Source organism: Phaseolus vulgaris, chromosome 9, assembly GCF_000499845.2.
Source record: "Phaseolus vulgaris cultivar G19833 chromosome 9, P. vulgaris v2.0, whole genome shotgun sequence".
Classification (NCBI taxonomy): domain Eukaryota; kingdom Viridiplantae; phylum Streptophyta; class Magnoliopsida; order Fabales; family Fabaceae; genus Phaseolus; species Phaseolus vulgaris.
Window position 1 is genome coordinate 23,528,719 of NC_023751.2, and position 16,163 is coordinate 23,544,881.

The 16,163-nt window shown below is 34.3% G+C and overlaps 2 protein-coding genes and 1 non-coding gene across 4 annotated transcripts; 2 read left to right on the plus strand and 1 right to left on the minus strand.

Annotated features, from left to right (window-relative positions):
• Nucleotides 1-1,662: 1,662 nt before the first annotated feature.
• Nucleotides 1,663-5,125, plus strand: LOC137821170 (calcium-dependent mitochondrial ATP-magnesium/phosphate carrier protein 3). 2 transcript variants are annotated; one of them, XM_068625638.1, is made up of 4 exons: nt 1,663-2,464; nt 3,445-4,227; nt 4,364-4,454; nt 4,621-5,125. In XM_068625638.1, the coding sequence occupies exons 1-4, from the start codon at nt 2,101-2,103 to the stop codon at nt 4,811-4,813; spliced, it is 1,431 nt and encodes a 476-aa protein (XP_068481739.1). In that variant the 5' UTR covers nt 1,663-2,100; the 3' UTR covers nt 4,814-5,125. The 2 variants fall into 2 exon arrangements, with proteins under 2 accessions (XP_068481739.1, XP_068481740.1); XM_068625639.1 differs by having other exon boundaries at nt 1,909-2,464; nt 3,431-4,227.
• A 553-nt stretch (nt 5,126-5,678) lies between these two features.
• TRNAS-AGA (transfer RNA serine (anticodon AGA)) lies at nt 5,679-5,760 on the plus strand. The gene has a single exon. It is a non-coding gene; the product is annotated as a tRNA-Ser (tRNA).
• Nucleotides 5,761-7,181: 1,421 nt separating this feature from the next.
• Nucleotides 7,182-13,560, minus strand: LOC137820241 (ribonuclease TUDOR 1-like). Its single transcript, XM_068624206.1, has 16 exons — nt 13,350-13,560; nt 12,871-13,040; nt 12,704-12,778; nt 12,446-12,559; nt 12,247-12,351; nt 11,576-11,782; nt 11,288-11,497; nt 11,108-11,215; nt 10,247-10,417; nt 9,969-10,166; nt 9,288-9,890; nt 9,023-9,211; nt 8,867-8,944; nt 8,585-8,779; nt 7,649-8,026; nt 7,182-7,549 (listed from the first exon to the last, which is right to left on the minus strand). Exons 2-16 carry the CDS (start codon nt 13,027-13,029, stop codon nt 7,361-7,363), a joined length of 2,979 nt encoding a protein of 992 aa, XP_068480307.1. The 5' UTR covers nt 13,030-13,040; nt 13,350-13,560; the 3' UTR covers nt 7,182-7,360.
• Nucleotides 13,561-16,163: the final 2,603 nt, after the last annotated feature.

Here is a 16,163-nt window from a genome sequence, read left to right on the forward strand (position 1 = left end):
CTTTTGTTATGTTTATTTCTTCACATGTTGAGCCAAACATGTATTCTGAAGCTGTGAAACATGACTGTTGGAGAAAAGCTATGCAATGTGAGATATTTGCTTTAGAGTCAAATCAAACTTGGAAGGCTGCTCTTCTGCCTAAAGACAAAGTTGTCATAGGTTGCAAATGGGTATTCAAAATAAAATATAAGGTTGATGGGACAATTGAAAGGTATAAAGCAAGGTTAGTAGCAAAGGGATACACACAAACAAAAGGCATTGACTACCTTGATACTTTCTATCTATAATTGGGAATTGAAACAATTAGACATAAACAATGCATTTTTACATGGAGATTTGAATGTAGATGTATACATGGTTGCTCCTCCTGAAGGATCTTTTACAACATTATTGGTGTATGTGGATGATATAATATTGGCATGAAATGATAAAGAATTGATTGCTCAAATTAAACAAACATTCAAGATTAAGGATCTTGGGGATTTAAGATATTTAATGGTGAATCAAAGGAAATATGCATTGGAATTGTTAACAGATGCAGGTCTTTTAGTCTGCAAACCTGCATCCACTCCTATTGATAATCATGAAAAATTTCTTCTAATGGAGGTATTCCTTTCACAGATATTCAAGCCTACAAAAGATTGATTGAAAGACTTATCTATCTCACTAATACCCAACTTGACATAACATTTTCTGTGCAACAACTTTCTCAGTTTCTTGCTAAGCCTATAATTTCTCACTATACTGCAACGATTAGAATTCTCAGATATATTAAAGGAGCTTCAAGTCTTGGTTTATTTTTCTCTTCCAATACTTCTTCTCATCTAAAAGTCTTTTGTGAAAGTGATTGGGGCACCTGTAGTGATTCAAGACAATCAGTGACTAGTTTTAGTGTGTATTTTGGGAATTCTCTCATATCCTGGAAATCATAGAAGCAAGGCACAATATCAAAGATTGTGAAGCTGAATACATGACAATGACCACGGTTACATGTGAAATTCAATGGCTAACTTATCTTCTTCAAGATTTTAAAGTCTTTTGAGCAACCATCTCTTTTATACTATACTGTGACAATGACTCAGCAAGATACATTGTAGCAAATCCATCTAGTGTTTCACGAGCGTACGAAACATATAGAAATAGATTGTCACGTTGTTATGGAAAAATTAAAGAAGGGTCTCATCCTTTTACTTTCCATTTCCACCACATAGCAACTGATTGACATTTATACCAAAGTTTTAAGTCCTCAATCTTTGAAGAGTATTGTTTCAAGCTGGATCCCATCAATATTTGCTCCCCAGCTTGAGGGATATTAAAGTATATGGATACAAACGTTATAGAAAAATGTTAATATTAATTGTTTTTTGTGTTTGTCTATTATGATTCTAGTATTTATTGATTGATTATTTCTTTTTCTTTAGTTAGAGTTAGAATGAGTGTACAACTTGTATATATTCAGACTATTCGTTCTGATTTGAATATAATAAAAGAGATATTCATTCTTATATCATTTGTCTTCCTTATACTCTTTTGTTGATCTTTGTTCTCTTTTGTTCATATGTGTTCTACCATTCTTATGGTTGTATTTTAGTAAACTTACACAACACATACATAGATAAATCCTTCCAACCAAGGACACATGATGAAATAACCTTATTTGTGTTTTCAACTTTATTTTAGTACATTGCTTTCCAATTTTCAACTAGCTATTTGAAGCAACTGGGATCTTAATAACAATCAGCAGTAAAAAAAAAAAAAAAACTTTTGCAACATTGAGTGACCAGTATATAGAAAGTCAAAAGCTTGGCACGCCAGAATGTCGGAGAGGAATATCCAATTAAATTCCCCTTTTCTCCTTTCCTTTTTGGATCCTCGTGTTAAACACCAACAAAACAAACTTCATACGATAACAGGGTAAAATAATAAAATATCTGAACTAAAAAGGTAGAATAAAAAACATCACAATTACTTGCAGGTTTCTCGATCTCCACTGTTTCAGTTCACCAACTTTGACTACTTTCTCCCCTCTTTCCCGCATTTACTACACTGCGTTTCCGACTAACCACACCGGAGCCTCAGATCTGGAATTCGAATGGTCGGATGACCGGAAACGGCGTCGTTTCCATGGATCACCTCCTCGCGGCGTTGGGGGAGACGAAGGAGGAGAGGGAGGTTCGTATTCGGAGCCTGTTCAATTTCTTCGACGCTGCCAACAACGGTTACTTGGACGTCGCTCAGATAGAGGTTGGTTTGTCGGCGCTGCAGATTCCGCCGGAGTACAAGTACGCCAGGGAGCTCTGCGAGGTTTGCGACGCCAACAGCGATGGCAGAGTGGAGTACCACGAGTTCCGCCGCTACATGGACGACAAGGAGTTGGAGCTTTACCGCATCTTCCAAGCCATTGATGTTGAACACGACGGCAACATTATCCCTGAAGAGCTCTATGAAGCCCTTCTTAAAGCTGGTACAGCTATTTATTTAGGTTTCTGTCCCATTCCTGCTCCTCAAATGTAACTTGCTTTTATATTGGATAAACTTGCTCTTATGTGTATGATTAAAAAATACAAAATAAAAAGTAAAGTGAATTTATTTTATTCATTTAACTTTTATAATAATTAAGTTTCTTAAAAGTTGACATGTATAGTTGATTTTACTTCAAAAAATATTTTTTTATTTTCTTTTCATGTTGTTTACAGAGCCTTTTACCCCAAAACAGTGAGTTAGTGGTGACCAATAAGATTTTTGCAAAAACTAAACGTGTTTAGTTTATGTTTGCTAGAATCAATAAAGCTTGTTCTTGAAAGCAGGCATGAATAAAAAGAGAGAAGATATAGCTTTTCTATTTAGTTGAAAAATTTTATATTAAATTTTAGTATTCAAAATTAAGGTAATTTGGAATCAAGTTTGGTAACACAGCAAAACACAGAGTTATGAGGTAAGACGTTGACATTTGATGTTTTGGCTGGCTGATAACGTTTTTCTGTGAGTGAAGTAAGGTTGTTTTTAGTAGGAAACCGATTTGTTGATTCTGTAATTGGAAAGAGGTTTGCTTTCTATTTTTGGCGGACATTTGTTGCCAATCAGAACAATTATGCTTGAGGAATGTTAGAGAGACGTGAGATGTTTTATATCTCCTTGGTACGTGTCTTTTTAATTATGTCCTGTGTATTTTTTAGTCTGGTTTCATTCTTTGGATCTGCATGATGCTGGAGATATGGGAAGGCTGGTTCAGTTTCTTATGATGGATTCTGTTGTGTTTGTTACTTCTTTGCATGCTTAGATTTTGGTATGCCAGTGCCATAATCTGCTCTAGTATGTGCACTTTTATTGGATTTTGAAGATGGTTTTCTAATATTCTTGATAGCTTTTGCCGAAGCTTTTTCGATGTTTTCTGTTTCTCCCTAATAGCATTTATAATGAGCTTGTGCAGCTTCAATGCTGCAGGGATTGAAATGGATGACGAGGAGCTTGCTCGCTTTGTGGACCATGTTGATAAGGATAACAATGGAATTATCACTTTCGAGGAATGGAGAGATTTTCTTCTACTCTACCCTCATGAAGCAACTATTGAAAATATATATCATCATTGGGAGAGGGTGTGCCTTGTGGACATTGGAGAGCAAGCTGTGATTCCTGAAGGCATCAGCAAGCATGCGAACCGGACCAAATACTTTCTTGCTGGTGGAGTAGCAGGAAGTATTTCTCGTACAGTAACTGCACCTCTTGATCGTCTGAAGGTGGTTTTACAAGTTCAAACTGCACATGCTTCTATCATGCCAGCAGTAACGAAGATATTGAAGCAAGATGGTCTGTCAGGATTTTTCCGAGGTAATGGATTGAATGTTGTGAAGGTAACACCAGAAAGTGCCATCAAATTTTATGCTTTTGAAATGCTGAAAAAGGTAGTTGGAGAGGCTCAAGGCAGCAAGTCGGATATTGGTACTGCTGGGAGGCTTTTTGCAGGAGGTATGGCTGGTGCAGTTGCACAGGCTGCTATCTATCCAATGGATCTCATTAAAACAAGGTTACAGACTTGTCCCTCTGAAGGTGGAAAGGTTCCTAAGCTGGGAACACTTACAATGAATATATGGGTTCAAGAGGGACCTCGAGCTTTCTACAGAGGGCTTGTTCCATCTTTGCTTGGCATGATTCCCTACGCAGCCATTGATCTCACTGCATATGATACCTTGAAAGATATGTCCAAGAGACATATTCTTCAGGATAGGGGTATGTTATTACTGAAGCCACAAAATCTCCTGAATTGGCTGATTTTATAAGCAGCTTCAATTTTTTTACGATAGCTTGATTCTTAAAAGTTTTTCTCCTTAGAGTGAGATCTTTTACTCTTTTTTCTCCTTCATAGAACCTGGTCCTCTAGTACAACTAGGATGTGGGACAATTTCTGGGGCTGTTGGAGCTACTTGTGTCTATCCACTGCAGGTTATTCGGACAAGGTATTTTCCTCACTGGTCAGTCAGTATTTTACTCTTTCTTTGTTCTCCTTCCCCAAAAGAATTGATGGGTTGAAGGATGGTACAAGTCACCTTCCTTAAAGCTGGTTTTTTTGTTTTAAGTTATGGATGTTCTTTACTGATAATTTTCCATTACCATCTTTCTCAGACTGCAGGCACAATCTTCCAACGCTTCCGATGCATACAAGGGGATGTTTGATGCCTTTCGGAGAACTTTTCAGCTTGAAGGATTTATAGGTTTCTACAAGGGACTGTTTCCAAATCTCCTCAAAGTTGTGCCGGCTGCAAGCATTACTTATGTGGTCTATGAAAGTATGAAGAAGAATCTAGATCTGGATTAGGGTACCTATGTTTCCAGGCAATAAAAAAGCCCGTTTTGAAGTATCAAGAATTGAGCTTAGCCCTAGGCACAAGGTTACTTCCAGAGTTGTGAACATTCACATTGCATATAAAATTCATGGTTTGAGTATTATGAGTTGCTGATGCAATTGTACTGATAACATTTTTTTAGGAAGTCATGAATTGCTGATGATGACGATAAGAGGCTATATTAGAAAATCATTCATTCTGAGGATATCTTAAATCAGGATTTTGTAGCCAGAAGAAGCTCAGAAACTTTTTCTCCATGTTTATGTCAACTACATGTTTATTCATATTGTTATTTATTTATGAGCTTAATTTTAATACAACTCTCACCATAATTATTACAAAATTAATAACTTTTAATTATTTTAACAATACAATATAAAAATAAAATTTCCTTATCGTATCTCTTTCACTGACTGTTTTCTCCATGTGTACTTCATTTTCACGCAACCGAAAAATTCATTCTTTGAAACCTTGAAACTCCATTCTTAATTTTAGTACTAAAATAAGAAAGATGATTCTTTGGAATCCTATTCCTTAGTATAATTCAAAGTTCTGTTCCAAAAATATTATTTGACCTAATTTTTTTCATCCTTTCCCCTTTTACACTAACTATACCTAAACTAGTTTGTCACTAATACTTTTTGTTATTTCCAGTCTATGACTATTGTTTAATATTCCATTCTATCTTCTGAAATAAAAAATTATCCTTTTTATTTTACCAACATAACTTATTCCATTATACGTGAACATTTTTTTTTTTTAATTTTGTATTTATTTGATAATTTGAAGAAACAAATAAACCGTATAAAATTTTAAAAATATAGAAACTTTTACAAAGTGGACGTGCCGGAGTGGTTATCGGGCATGACTAGAAATCATGTGGGCTCTGCCCGCGCAGGTTCGAATCCTGCCGTTCACGTTTTTAATGTTTTATTTTATTTAAATTAAATGATAATTTGAAGAAAAGAAAAAGTATATAACTATAAAAACATAAAAAGTAATCATGAAGTGGACGTGATAATTTGAAGAAAAGAAAAAGTATATAACTATAAAAACATAAAAAGTAATCATGAAGTGGACGTGCCGGAGTGGTTATCGTCTATGACTAGAAATCATGTGGGTTCTGTCCGTGCAAGTTCGAATCCTGCCGTTCATGTTTTTAACTTTTTATACTGATTAAACACTGTTTTTAATATCTGTGACAACCATTGTTTTAATAAACGAAATTAAGTATGAAACATTCTTTTAAAAGCAGATATTACTTCTTCTTATATAAAATTTTGTTAATATACTATTTCCTTCCAAACACATTTTTTATTCACAATAATTAATTTTATGAAAATATAAAGAAAATTAATCTTTATATAATTTCCATAATAAAATTTAAAGTTATAATATCTAGAATCTACTTAATTTCTCACCATTTGAGTTAATTTTGGTGTAATAGAATTTGCGTCGTCAAAGTAATAAAACTAAAATAGTTAATTTATTTTTAAATTAGTATAAAAATTGTGTTTAGAAATACTTCTCTAGGTGCTATTTTTTTATAATTAGGGTGAAGTTTTACTTGTAAATATTTATTTTAAAGTTGTACTTTCAAACACAACTTTTACCTTTTTTATGATAAACTTTTAATTTAGGTGGAGTGTAAATAAAGATAATTTTGTATGTAAGTTAAAAGTTAAAAAATTTAAAATAAATTTTGATCCATTTAAAGTAAATTTACATTAAAAGAATGTAAAATATTATAATATATAACATTTATATGCTTATATGAAAAGCTGACACTTATAATGTTCATATTAGTATAAATAACTTTTTTTATTACTTATTTTGAAATTTATTTATCCATTTTATAATGAATGTGAACAATATTTATTTTTTTGGATTATTGTGGCAATATATTATATTTGGAAACTAAATTTTTAACTTGTATATAAAAACTACTAATCATAGTTTTGAATAAAATAAAACTGAAGTTTATATGCATTGTAAATGCACTTATGCATACCATTATTGTTACCTACTTAGCCAATCCTAATTTCAACAAAAACTTCAGACATTTCAATATTTTACTTTCAGAACTCATTAGTTTGTAATGAAATATTTATACAAATTCTTTATCTTCGTCACTTTTTTATACAAATTTTGTAATGTTAATCAATTCCTTCTATGGAAATGCACCTTCCAGCTTGATGCCCCCATCCTAATATAAAATTTAATAGATCTATTATTAATTTGCACAAACATTCTAATCATGTTAAACATGCAATTTATGTGTATTAAAACATTGTTAAACTAGAACAAAGAAGCTTGCCGCATGTACCCTACTAAAAGGTCTAAAGAAAACAATTGTTCCATTAACCTAAAGGCAAAATTTAAAACAAAACTTACAAAGGAATCCGCAGGACATTTTGGTTTTTCTCTCTTAACTTAAAAAAAAAATTGTTGAAGCCTATAACTTAAATCATGTTCTCTGAAGATGTCTACATTACAAACTATAGCTCCTCCTGTTACACTCATCTCCGACCACCACCCTTTCTAGGAGGAGGAGCAGTGTCTTCCTCGTCTGACTGAATGTCTCCATACTGCCATATGCCACGTCTGCTGCTCTTTGCTTCTTCCTGGAAATTCTCCAAATTATCAATAGCTGACTGCCGTTCTTTTCTGTCCCACCTATTTCTTTTTTCAGTCCTAGCAAGCCCTTCCTGGAAATTTCAGACAATATAATGTTTCCTGTATGAGCATGGAGAACCAAACCATAACACTTTGAAACCACTTCAACCAAGAATGAATAGTAATATTACCTGTAGAATGGCAGCATTAACACTGATGTCGGCATCCACAGCAACAAGAGTTACGCCAAGAATTGTCCCAGTTCCCTGCCCTCTAACTTTTCCTCCCGAACTGTCTTTCTCCTCAACCTTCGCCCTGAACTCTTTTCCACTGTTTAAAGTCAGTTCACTCAAATATTCAGCTGCTTCTTGCCCAAAATCCTCTTCCAAGTTTGGAATCTTGATGTAAGCAAGGCTGCACAGTTGAGCAAGGCCAGGTGCAGCAGACACAGATGGATCAACAGGGCGTAGCTGACTGTAGGGTACTGCTTCTTGATTTCCATAGTCAATGTAAAATACTTCAAACATGTCACTGGGGGACTGAACTGGTCCCCGAGGGGTGTTGACAACCTACAGAATTCAATTAATATAGTAAAGATAACAGACAATTGCGGAAGAGAGAAATTGGGTGCAAATAGAGAAGGTGATACAAGTATCTACTGACTCTTTAGCAATTCATCAACTTCTGTAAAATTACAGGACATGGCAGAAAGTGGTAATGAACAAGTGCATATAGTGTAGGTCATAAGGTAAAATATATGACTACATGAGTTCTAATTGAATTGTGGAAGATGTGAACAAGAAAAATTGATGTCCCTAAATGAAACCGCTTTAAACTAATATTCTGAACTTGAAAATCTAACAGTTCGCTTTAAAACTGAGAAGCAAATTACAAACAGGGTGATATAAATATAAATCATATTGAAAGAATATCAACTTAAATGCTTGTCAAGAAGCCTAAAAATCAATAAAAAAAGTGGGAAGTGGGGGGGACCCGATCAAAAGATCTACAAAAGAGTTGTGAAAAAATAGGGTCATGAGACCCAGAAGTGAATCAAGTTATATATTGTTTTCGCAAACTCCTATTTAACAGTCACATTTTTTCAGCTACAGAATTGCAAAACATACCATGGCCCGGTACCAAGACTTGTCAGCAAGAAAATAACAAAGGACTATGTCGCCCTTCTTAGGATTGAAAGCACCAATCACAGGAGCATCCTTCAGATTCAAAGAAGCTAGCTGTTGTTGAATGGATGCGATCTTTTGATCTCCAACTGTCTGAACATAGAATTTGCCACCACCCAAGACTTCTGTAACAATTACCTGCCAATGTATAACAACAGAACGAGTCATTCACCATTTTTAAGCATGAAAATGGTCATTAGTGAAAATATACTAATTCCTGAGCACCTTAAGCACTTCTTGCTGTTTGTTTTCAACAACTGCACCATTGGATACTTCCTCTCCTTCGACAAAATTCTCCCATATCTGCAAAACAATTTATTTTAGAATAGTTAACAGGGAAAGAATAGTGTTTAATGAAAACACGATAGGACTCATTCTTACTTTCAGGTTCTGCCTCTTGGCAGATTGTTCAGCTTGCTGTAGAAGATGAAAATCAGGAATTCTATCAGTGCCAAAGGATGTTTGGAGTTTTGCAAGACCAGCTTCGAGCAGGGTAGATGCTACATTGATTCTCGACTCCCATAAGGATCCCAAGAATGTTCCAGTTTTATCGACAGTTTCAACCTCAATCTGCAAACAGTAAAACATTATTTAACAAAACATAACCAACATAAAGGAATTAAAGTTCAGAAGGGAATTGAGTTACCTCAACATCTCTTTGCATTATTTTTCTCCTCATCAAAGCAATTGCTTCATCAGAATATGGTTCATCACGACCTGGACACCTGACTCCAGAAAAAGCGAAAGCAATGCTGCAAGTTTCTTTAGGAATCAGCACTTTAAAACGATGACCACTGAGTACGTATTCCACAACAGCAGGAACTCTTCTACTTCTTTTCAGGAAAGGACAAAAGTCTTTGGCTTTCTTAACTACATTTTTGTTTACCACGGTCAAGTCAGTTATATGCATCACTGGGGGATCCTTGGCAGAGTGGATGCCTTTTCTTCCCACAATAGCACGTGATTCAGCAGCAAGAAGTGCATCATAATAGTTAGATCTCTCTTCAAAGTCACGATGTCTAATGACAGTTCCAAAACCACGACCAACTATCAATTCCGCGACATTCACCCCATTTTGCTGATTTCCAGAAGGTGGTGCAGATGACACAGCATCACCATTGTCAACCTTTGCAGTGGACAATAAGAAGACTGATCCAAAATCCATTACTCTGGAATCAGCAGCTGCTGATGGAACTACAGATCCATCTGTGGGAGAAACCTTTCTAGAATATTCCATCTGAACATTGACCTGAAAAGATAGCAGTAATCAATTACAACTGAATTCAGATATGATATTAAAAGAAGTCATCATAAGATATTTTCATACTTGATGACCAATGAGGCGTGTTCTCAAGAACTCCTTTGCTTCACGGGCATAAGGAGCTGGTTTTTCATCCCGACGAGGATTGCCCATTTTTGGACACCTGATACTTGAAAGGTTAACTCGTCTCTCTGCTAGTGGACTACCATATGGAATGGAATCATCAGCAACAACAACACAATCTCCACTCACAACCTCAACAATCTGTATAACCCAAAATAAAATGTTATAGGAGTGAAAAGATTGACTATTTGACATAAATAAATGATTTAGCAATAATTTACCTTGCCAGAAAAATTCTGATTATGAATTGCCTTTGAATTGGAAGGTGGTGGTACATAGTTTGTCCACATCCTTAATCTGTTTTTCTTAGCCTGTAGCTCCGCAGTTTTCAGCTTTCGCTTTGCCTCTTCTTCCATCATGTTTGCACTCCATTCAACATATTTTGCATAACCCTGTTTGATTGAAAATGTGAAATGAGAAAGATATTTGGTACATGACTAATATTTCATTATACAAAAAAAAAACATGAAGAAACATTCTACATCTCCCTCAAGAAAAATATCAAGAAAATCACTTCAGCAAAGTCTAAATTCAAAACAGAAAAAACTAGAAAAATCAGACTTCTACTAAATGTAATGCAGAAAATAGATCCTAGAAATTTATTGCGTTCAAACTAAGACAACAATAAAATTACAAGTATGTGGAGACTATAGTCCACCCCCAACCAATAAAGCCAGTAATGATACCAAGTACAATATTTCCCTTTTCAAATTCATTTAATCAAATACTAAATTGGAATTTCAATACATTGCTAAAGAAACTGGAACAATAAGAAATTGAATTTGATTAAATAAATGTTGGTAGCTGTTGTTCACAGTATTTACCACTTATATAAATGTGCAAATTACACAAAATGAGTTCATTCCATGTCTCTCTTGACGCCTTTTTCTCAACATGTATATTGTATAGTTCTCATCATAAGTATAATATACCTCAACAATAAATTATCAAGAACAAGTATAAGAGAGAAAAAACTTGTTTCAATCAAATAAACCAATGACCAATAAACGTCATGTCCACCATGGATTAATTTAGAACAAATAAATAATGCTAATATCACCCCGCACACAGGAAGTACATACATTCTCCACAAGTTCCAATGCCAGGTCCTTTGCGGATTCACCATCAGGATAATACACTGATCCAATTAAATTGCTGAACTTGTCAACGCCTTCCAAGACAATCCGAACCTGCATCCCATTTGGATTAAAAAATATTTTATTATGCAAATGCAATGTAACTTAGAGAAACATGTTACTTACATCTCGATTCAATACACGCATCTCAGTGAAAAATTTAGCATCATGTGCAAAAGGATCAGCAGAAGCTTCAGTAGCTGTTGAAACCGCAAGTCTTTGTGCTGATGTAAGTGTAGCTCGAGGTTCCCCAGAAACATCTACATTGGTGTCATCAGATGCCAATTCTGATTCAACAACACTTTCAGGTGCAGCTCTCCTCCCCATTTGTGGGGACTAGGGTAATGGAAAAACAATTAGTTGTGTGTGTAGATAAAGATAGCAGAGCAATTAGCAACATCATTTGACACTTACCTGAATTCCAGCAACAAAAACTTGGACAAACTGAAATTGTGGGAGCAAATAGATTCGGAGAGTACTGCCATCACGAATCTGCTCAACAATTGCTTCCATGGGCAATCCCTTGTTTGCGGCTAACAAACCCATAGCATCCAAGTTACTAGGGTCACCAATGGCTGAACGTGGTAGATTTCTGATTGATGCCTCAGCAGCACCAGGAACCTGTAATCACCATAAAACCATATATTGCCCATGTACGAGGAATTTCAAAACATTAAACAGGAAGAGTCACTTCACACCTCTAATTTTGATCCCATCCTAGCATCATCTGTCTTATTAATTTAAATGACAGAAAGACAATATCTTTAAATTTGTAATACAAAGCACAAGTTTTTTCATTGACTTAAAACAAACTAGGCAAGGGGTCATTTCCAAAATACACAAGTATATTACATGCAATATGCAATTAAGAAACTTTAAGAAAACGACAGTAGTAAACACTTGTTTTACATCATCAAAGATGCAAAGCAAAATGCATTTGGTTTCCAAGCAAACCAGGTTGCCAGGACACCAATGAATGCACATCTGATTTTCAAATTTTTTGTGCCAAATGCGTGCCTAAATTACAATTTTTTTCCCAAAAAAAAAAAGAATTTTCAATGCTAAAGAGGAAAACTAAAACAAACCTTGCTCCACCGGCCAAGGCCATCTTGTTTAGCTTGTTCTTCCAGGCGTAACAATTCTGCCAAGTATGGACTTGCTTCACCTTTCTGCTGCCCCTGTTCCCTTATCTGCATGCACAAAAGCCCCAATTCATGAACGGGTAAGTAAAAACACTCCCAACATGGTACACCCAGATACAGTTCAAAGGACACAGTTTTCAACCTTAACCCATCCTTGGGAAACAACCAACACAGCAACATTTTTATCCCCGAGAAAAACAGTTCCGAAGTCACGATTTATGGCTGGCACGTTGTAGTCCACTCTGAAGGTCACTTCCTGTTTCAAATTCCAAAATCAAATCACGTAAGGCACATACCACTCTTCACCAGGGAAAATTATCCTTCGCCGGAAGAAGACAAAACCACAACACTCAATCAAATCCAGGTAGCAACTGAATGAATAAACTATATTTGAACGCACCTTCCCAATGCAGAGCTTTCTCAGAAATTCCCTACTTTCCCATGCAAATGGCTCGTCCACACCATCTCTACGTGCCTAGAACAATTAGAAAATAATAAAACTAAAGCAATTAAAACGCATTACATTATTCGATCAATTGTAAGTAAAAGTGAAATGACTAAAAATACCAGTCTAGGTGCCATCAAAGAAGATAGAGTAATGCTCTTTTCAGGCAAAGGACCAGGTTTGGTGCTGGAAATTGCCACAATGACCAAACAATCGCCAGAAGGAACAGCCTTCACCCTTCCCCTGTACCATCCCGTGGCGCCACTCGCCGCTGATGCCATTCTCCAACGATCTACAACAAAGACAAAACCACAACACAACCAAAACGACTTTCAGCCACATTCAAAGCAGAAGTTCAGGAACATCACGTCATCTCATTTATCAGCACCAGAGATTAAATTGCTTCAGCATAAAAAAAATCAGATCCAGAAGCAAAAAAAAAAAAAAAACTTGCCAGGATTCATTTCATCACATGCTTAGAGGTTTTTTAATTTCTTCCAATTTTGAAAATGAATGCACGAAATAACCAAATAATCAGTAGAATTGGGATCCCACAATTAAACTGAAAATGCAACCGATCAAGCAGAGTGCAGTGAGATACCTTGAAATGGTTCAAGCTTTGGATCTACCAAATCCAAATGAGCAGAACCGAAAGTCAAATCGGAAAATGATTAATTCAGTGAGATTTTGGAGATATTTATGATACGAGATGGATCCAACGTCAGAACACAACGCCGGCAAAACTAGAGTCTCAGGCGGAGGATCCAGAAGACTAGAACAGAGAGAAAGGTGGGTTTAGAAGAAGCTGGCTTATATATATATACACAAAGATCATGAGAAAAACGCTAGCAATGAGTGAGTAAGTGTGTGCCCCTTGTTTTCCGACTAATTACTAAAATTACCCTTTAGAATCATTGTGAAAACTACATAGATACCATATTTCATCATTTGTGTATCTCAACTGTGTTAAAAGAATCACAGAATAATATCTTTTTATTAATTCTTATTTATTGTAGATAATAGATATATTTTAGATATCAAATCTCACATCATCCTCCATTTTAGCTTCTGTGATCTTAAATTTCTGTTTTATCCAATCTTCTAAACTATCTTTTTTCTTCTTTGCCTAATTATGATGATAAATTTAAATTTTAAACTCTTTAAAATCAAATTTGTTTATTTTTTAATAAAAATCTAATAAACGGATAATAAAGTTGGCTTTTTTCTTTTCTTTTCTTTGTAAAAAGATTGTTGTTTTAAATAAAATGGTTTTATTTAACTCTAAAACGACAATGCACTTTACGTAAAGTGTAAAGTGTAATGATAACGTCTTAATAAAAAGTTAACAGTTTGAAGTTACAATAAATTTAAATATATGTTCAATAAAATCTAAATTTAATTATAATTATTTTTTAATTAATGCTATTACTTCACCTCATCTTCTCGGCGTATATTTTTATCACTTATAAAGGAATCCCCAGTCATTTGATAAATTAAATTTTTTAAGGAAAATTATTTTTCTGAAAATATAAATCTAAACAAAAAAAGAGTATCATGAAATTATATGTTTCAGAATTGTAAGTGTAACATATCATACAAATAAATGCTAAATTATCTATGCTCCAAATTTTAGTTATGTAATAACGAACAAATAGATGAAATAAAACATCATAATATTTTATATTTTGCAAATAATAGTATTTAAAGAAATGATTGTGTATTATTGTACAACATTTGTATCATGCCAAAGGTTTAGTAAGGAACTAGGAATGAGATGATTTGTCATATGATACAAAGTGTATAATAAAGTAAAAATAAACCTTTATATATTTATTTATTATGTCTTCTATGTAACAATTCTTTAGGAAATTAATAACATACCACTTGAGTGCCAATTTACATATTTGACAAGCTCATTGTGGTCTTTTCACAAAATATAGAGTAGGTGGCATGTAGGTGTTTGCTTAAATGGAAATTATAATTTTAGTGTATTTTTGGGAATTGGAAATTGAACTCAAATTTTAGGGTATAACATCTTTCTTCATGTCATATCAATATTTGGAAAGGCAAAAAAGAACACACAAACGTGTTATAAAAGGAAGCACGTGTTCTTGAAGATGCAACCAAGATTTTATACCTATGTTAAAGAGTTGAGTACAAGGATCTTGTTTGGAACTTTCTTTTGATAAGTATGTTTTCTTTTTTAAATTTCTCATAATATAAAAGAATAAAAAAATGGTTTCTTTATATAAAGAATATATAAGATTTTAACAACTAGAGATTTTTTATAAAAGTAGAGAGATAACTAACACTATTGATAAAAAAAGTATTTTATTTTGATATAGATTAGAATACTTTTTATTTTAATTAAATTATAAAAAAACTATACAAATAAATTTAATAATTATATATTGTATTGCTTAATATTCACTTTATGATATGGCGTTTAATCATTTGTAGTTACGACATATATCGCTTCGTGATTAGACTGAACCATCTCAACATGTCGTAGAAATTAGCTCTCCTCATAATAGCTAAAACAATTACTTATACACGTCATAGAGACATGAACCTATAAATAGATCTTTAGAAAATATTTTTTACTCACATAATACTTTCCATTTACTTACTATTAAGATATACTTATATTTTTACTGACTTGCGTTGGAAAATCTTCTACAAGTGGACTTTCACTCGGCTTTTACTACTAAATATCGACAATCCTTTAAGGAATAGATCAACTCGATTCAGAGCGAATTCTCCACCTCGGATAACCCAATTTCAAATTCGATAAGAACATTTGACGTCCACCATGGGGATTTGGTAAAAATTTCCTAGGACCACATTCTCGCATGGTATTCACCATAAGACAAAAAGCAAATAGGACATCCCAATCTACGATGGATTCCTCAATTCTTGAAGCTCTGAAAGCCCATATTAATTCCACAATGCAAAAGAATGAGACAACAATTCAGAACGTCTTTGATTTTGTAATGCAAAAGAATAAGTTCAGAATGTTATCACAGGGATATGTCAACAACCAGATAAATATATGGAATCACTACGGGCTCAACATCACGACGAGATCCAAACCCTCTAGGAACAACATCATGAGGAGTTTTAAGCTATTCGTCAAGAAATACAGTGGGATAAAACTATTTAAAGGTTCGAGCAACACCGACTTCCACAACCTGAACATGAAGACGAATCTCATTCAGTCATCGATAATGAACAATAGCATAGACGAATCACAAACATACCCAGTCATAGCCAATGCTCAGAAACAACAAACAATCAAAATACAGGTACTCGAACTCAAACACATGTTACTTGGCCTTGTCATCAACTTTTACATCACTCCCACCTCCACAAAGGAATACATGGATACGAGCTTTATCCTTATTTCATCCCTTCA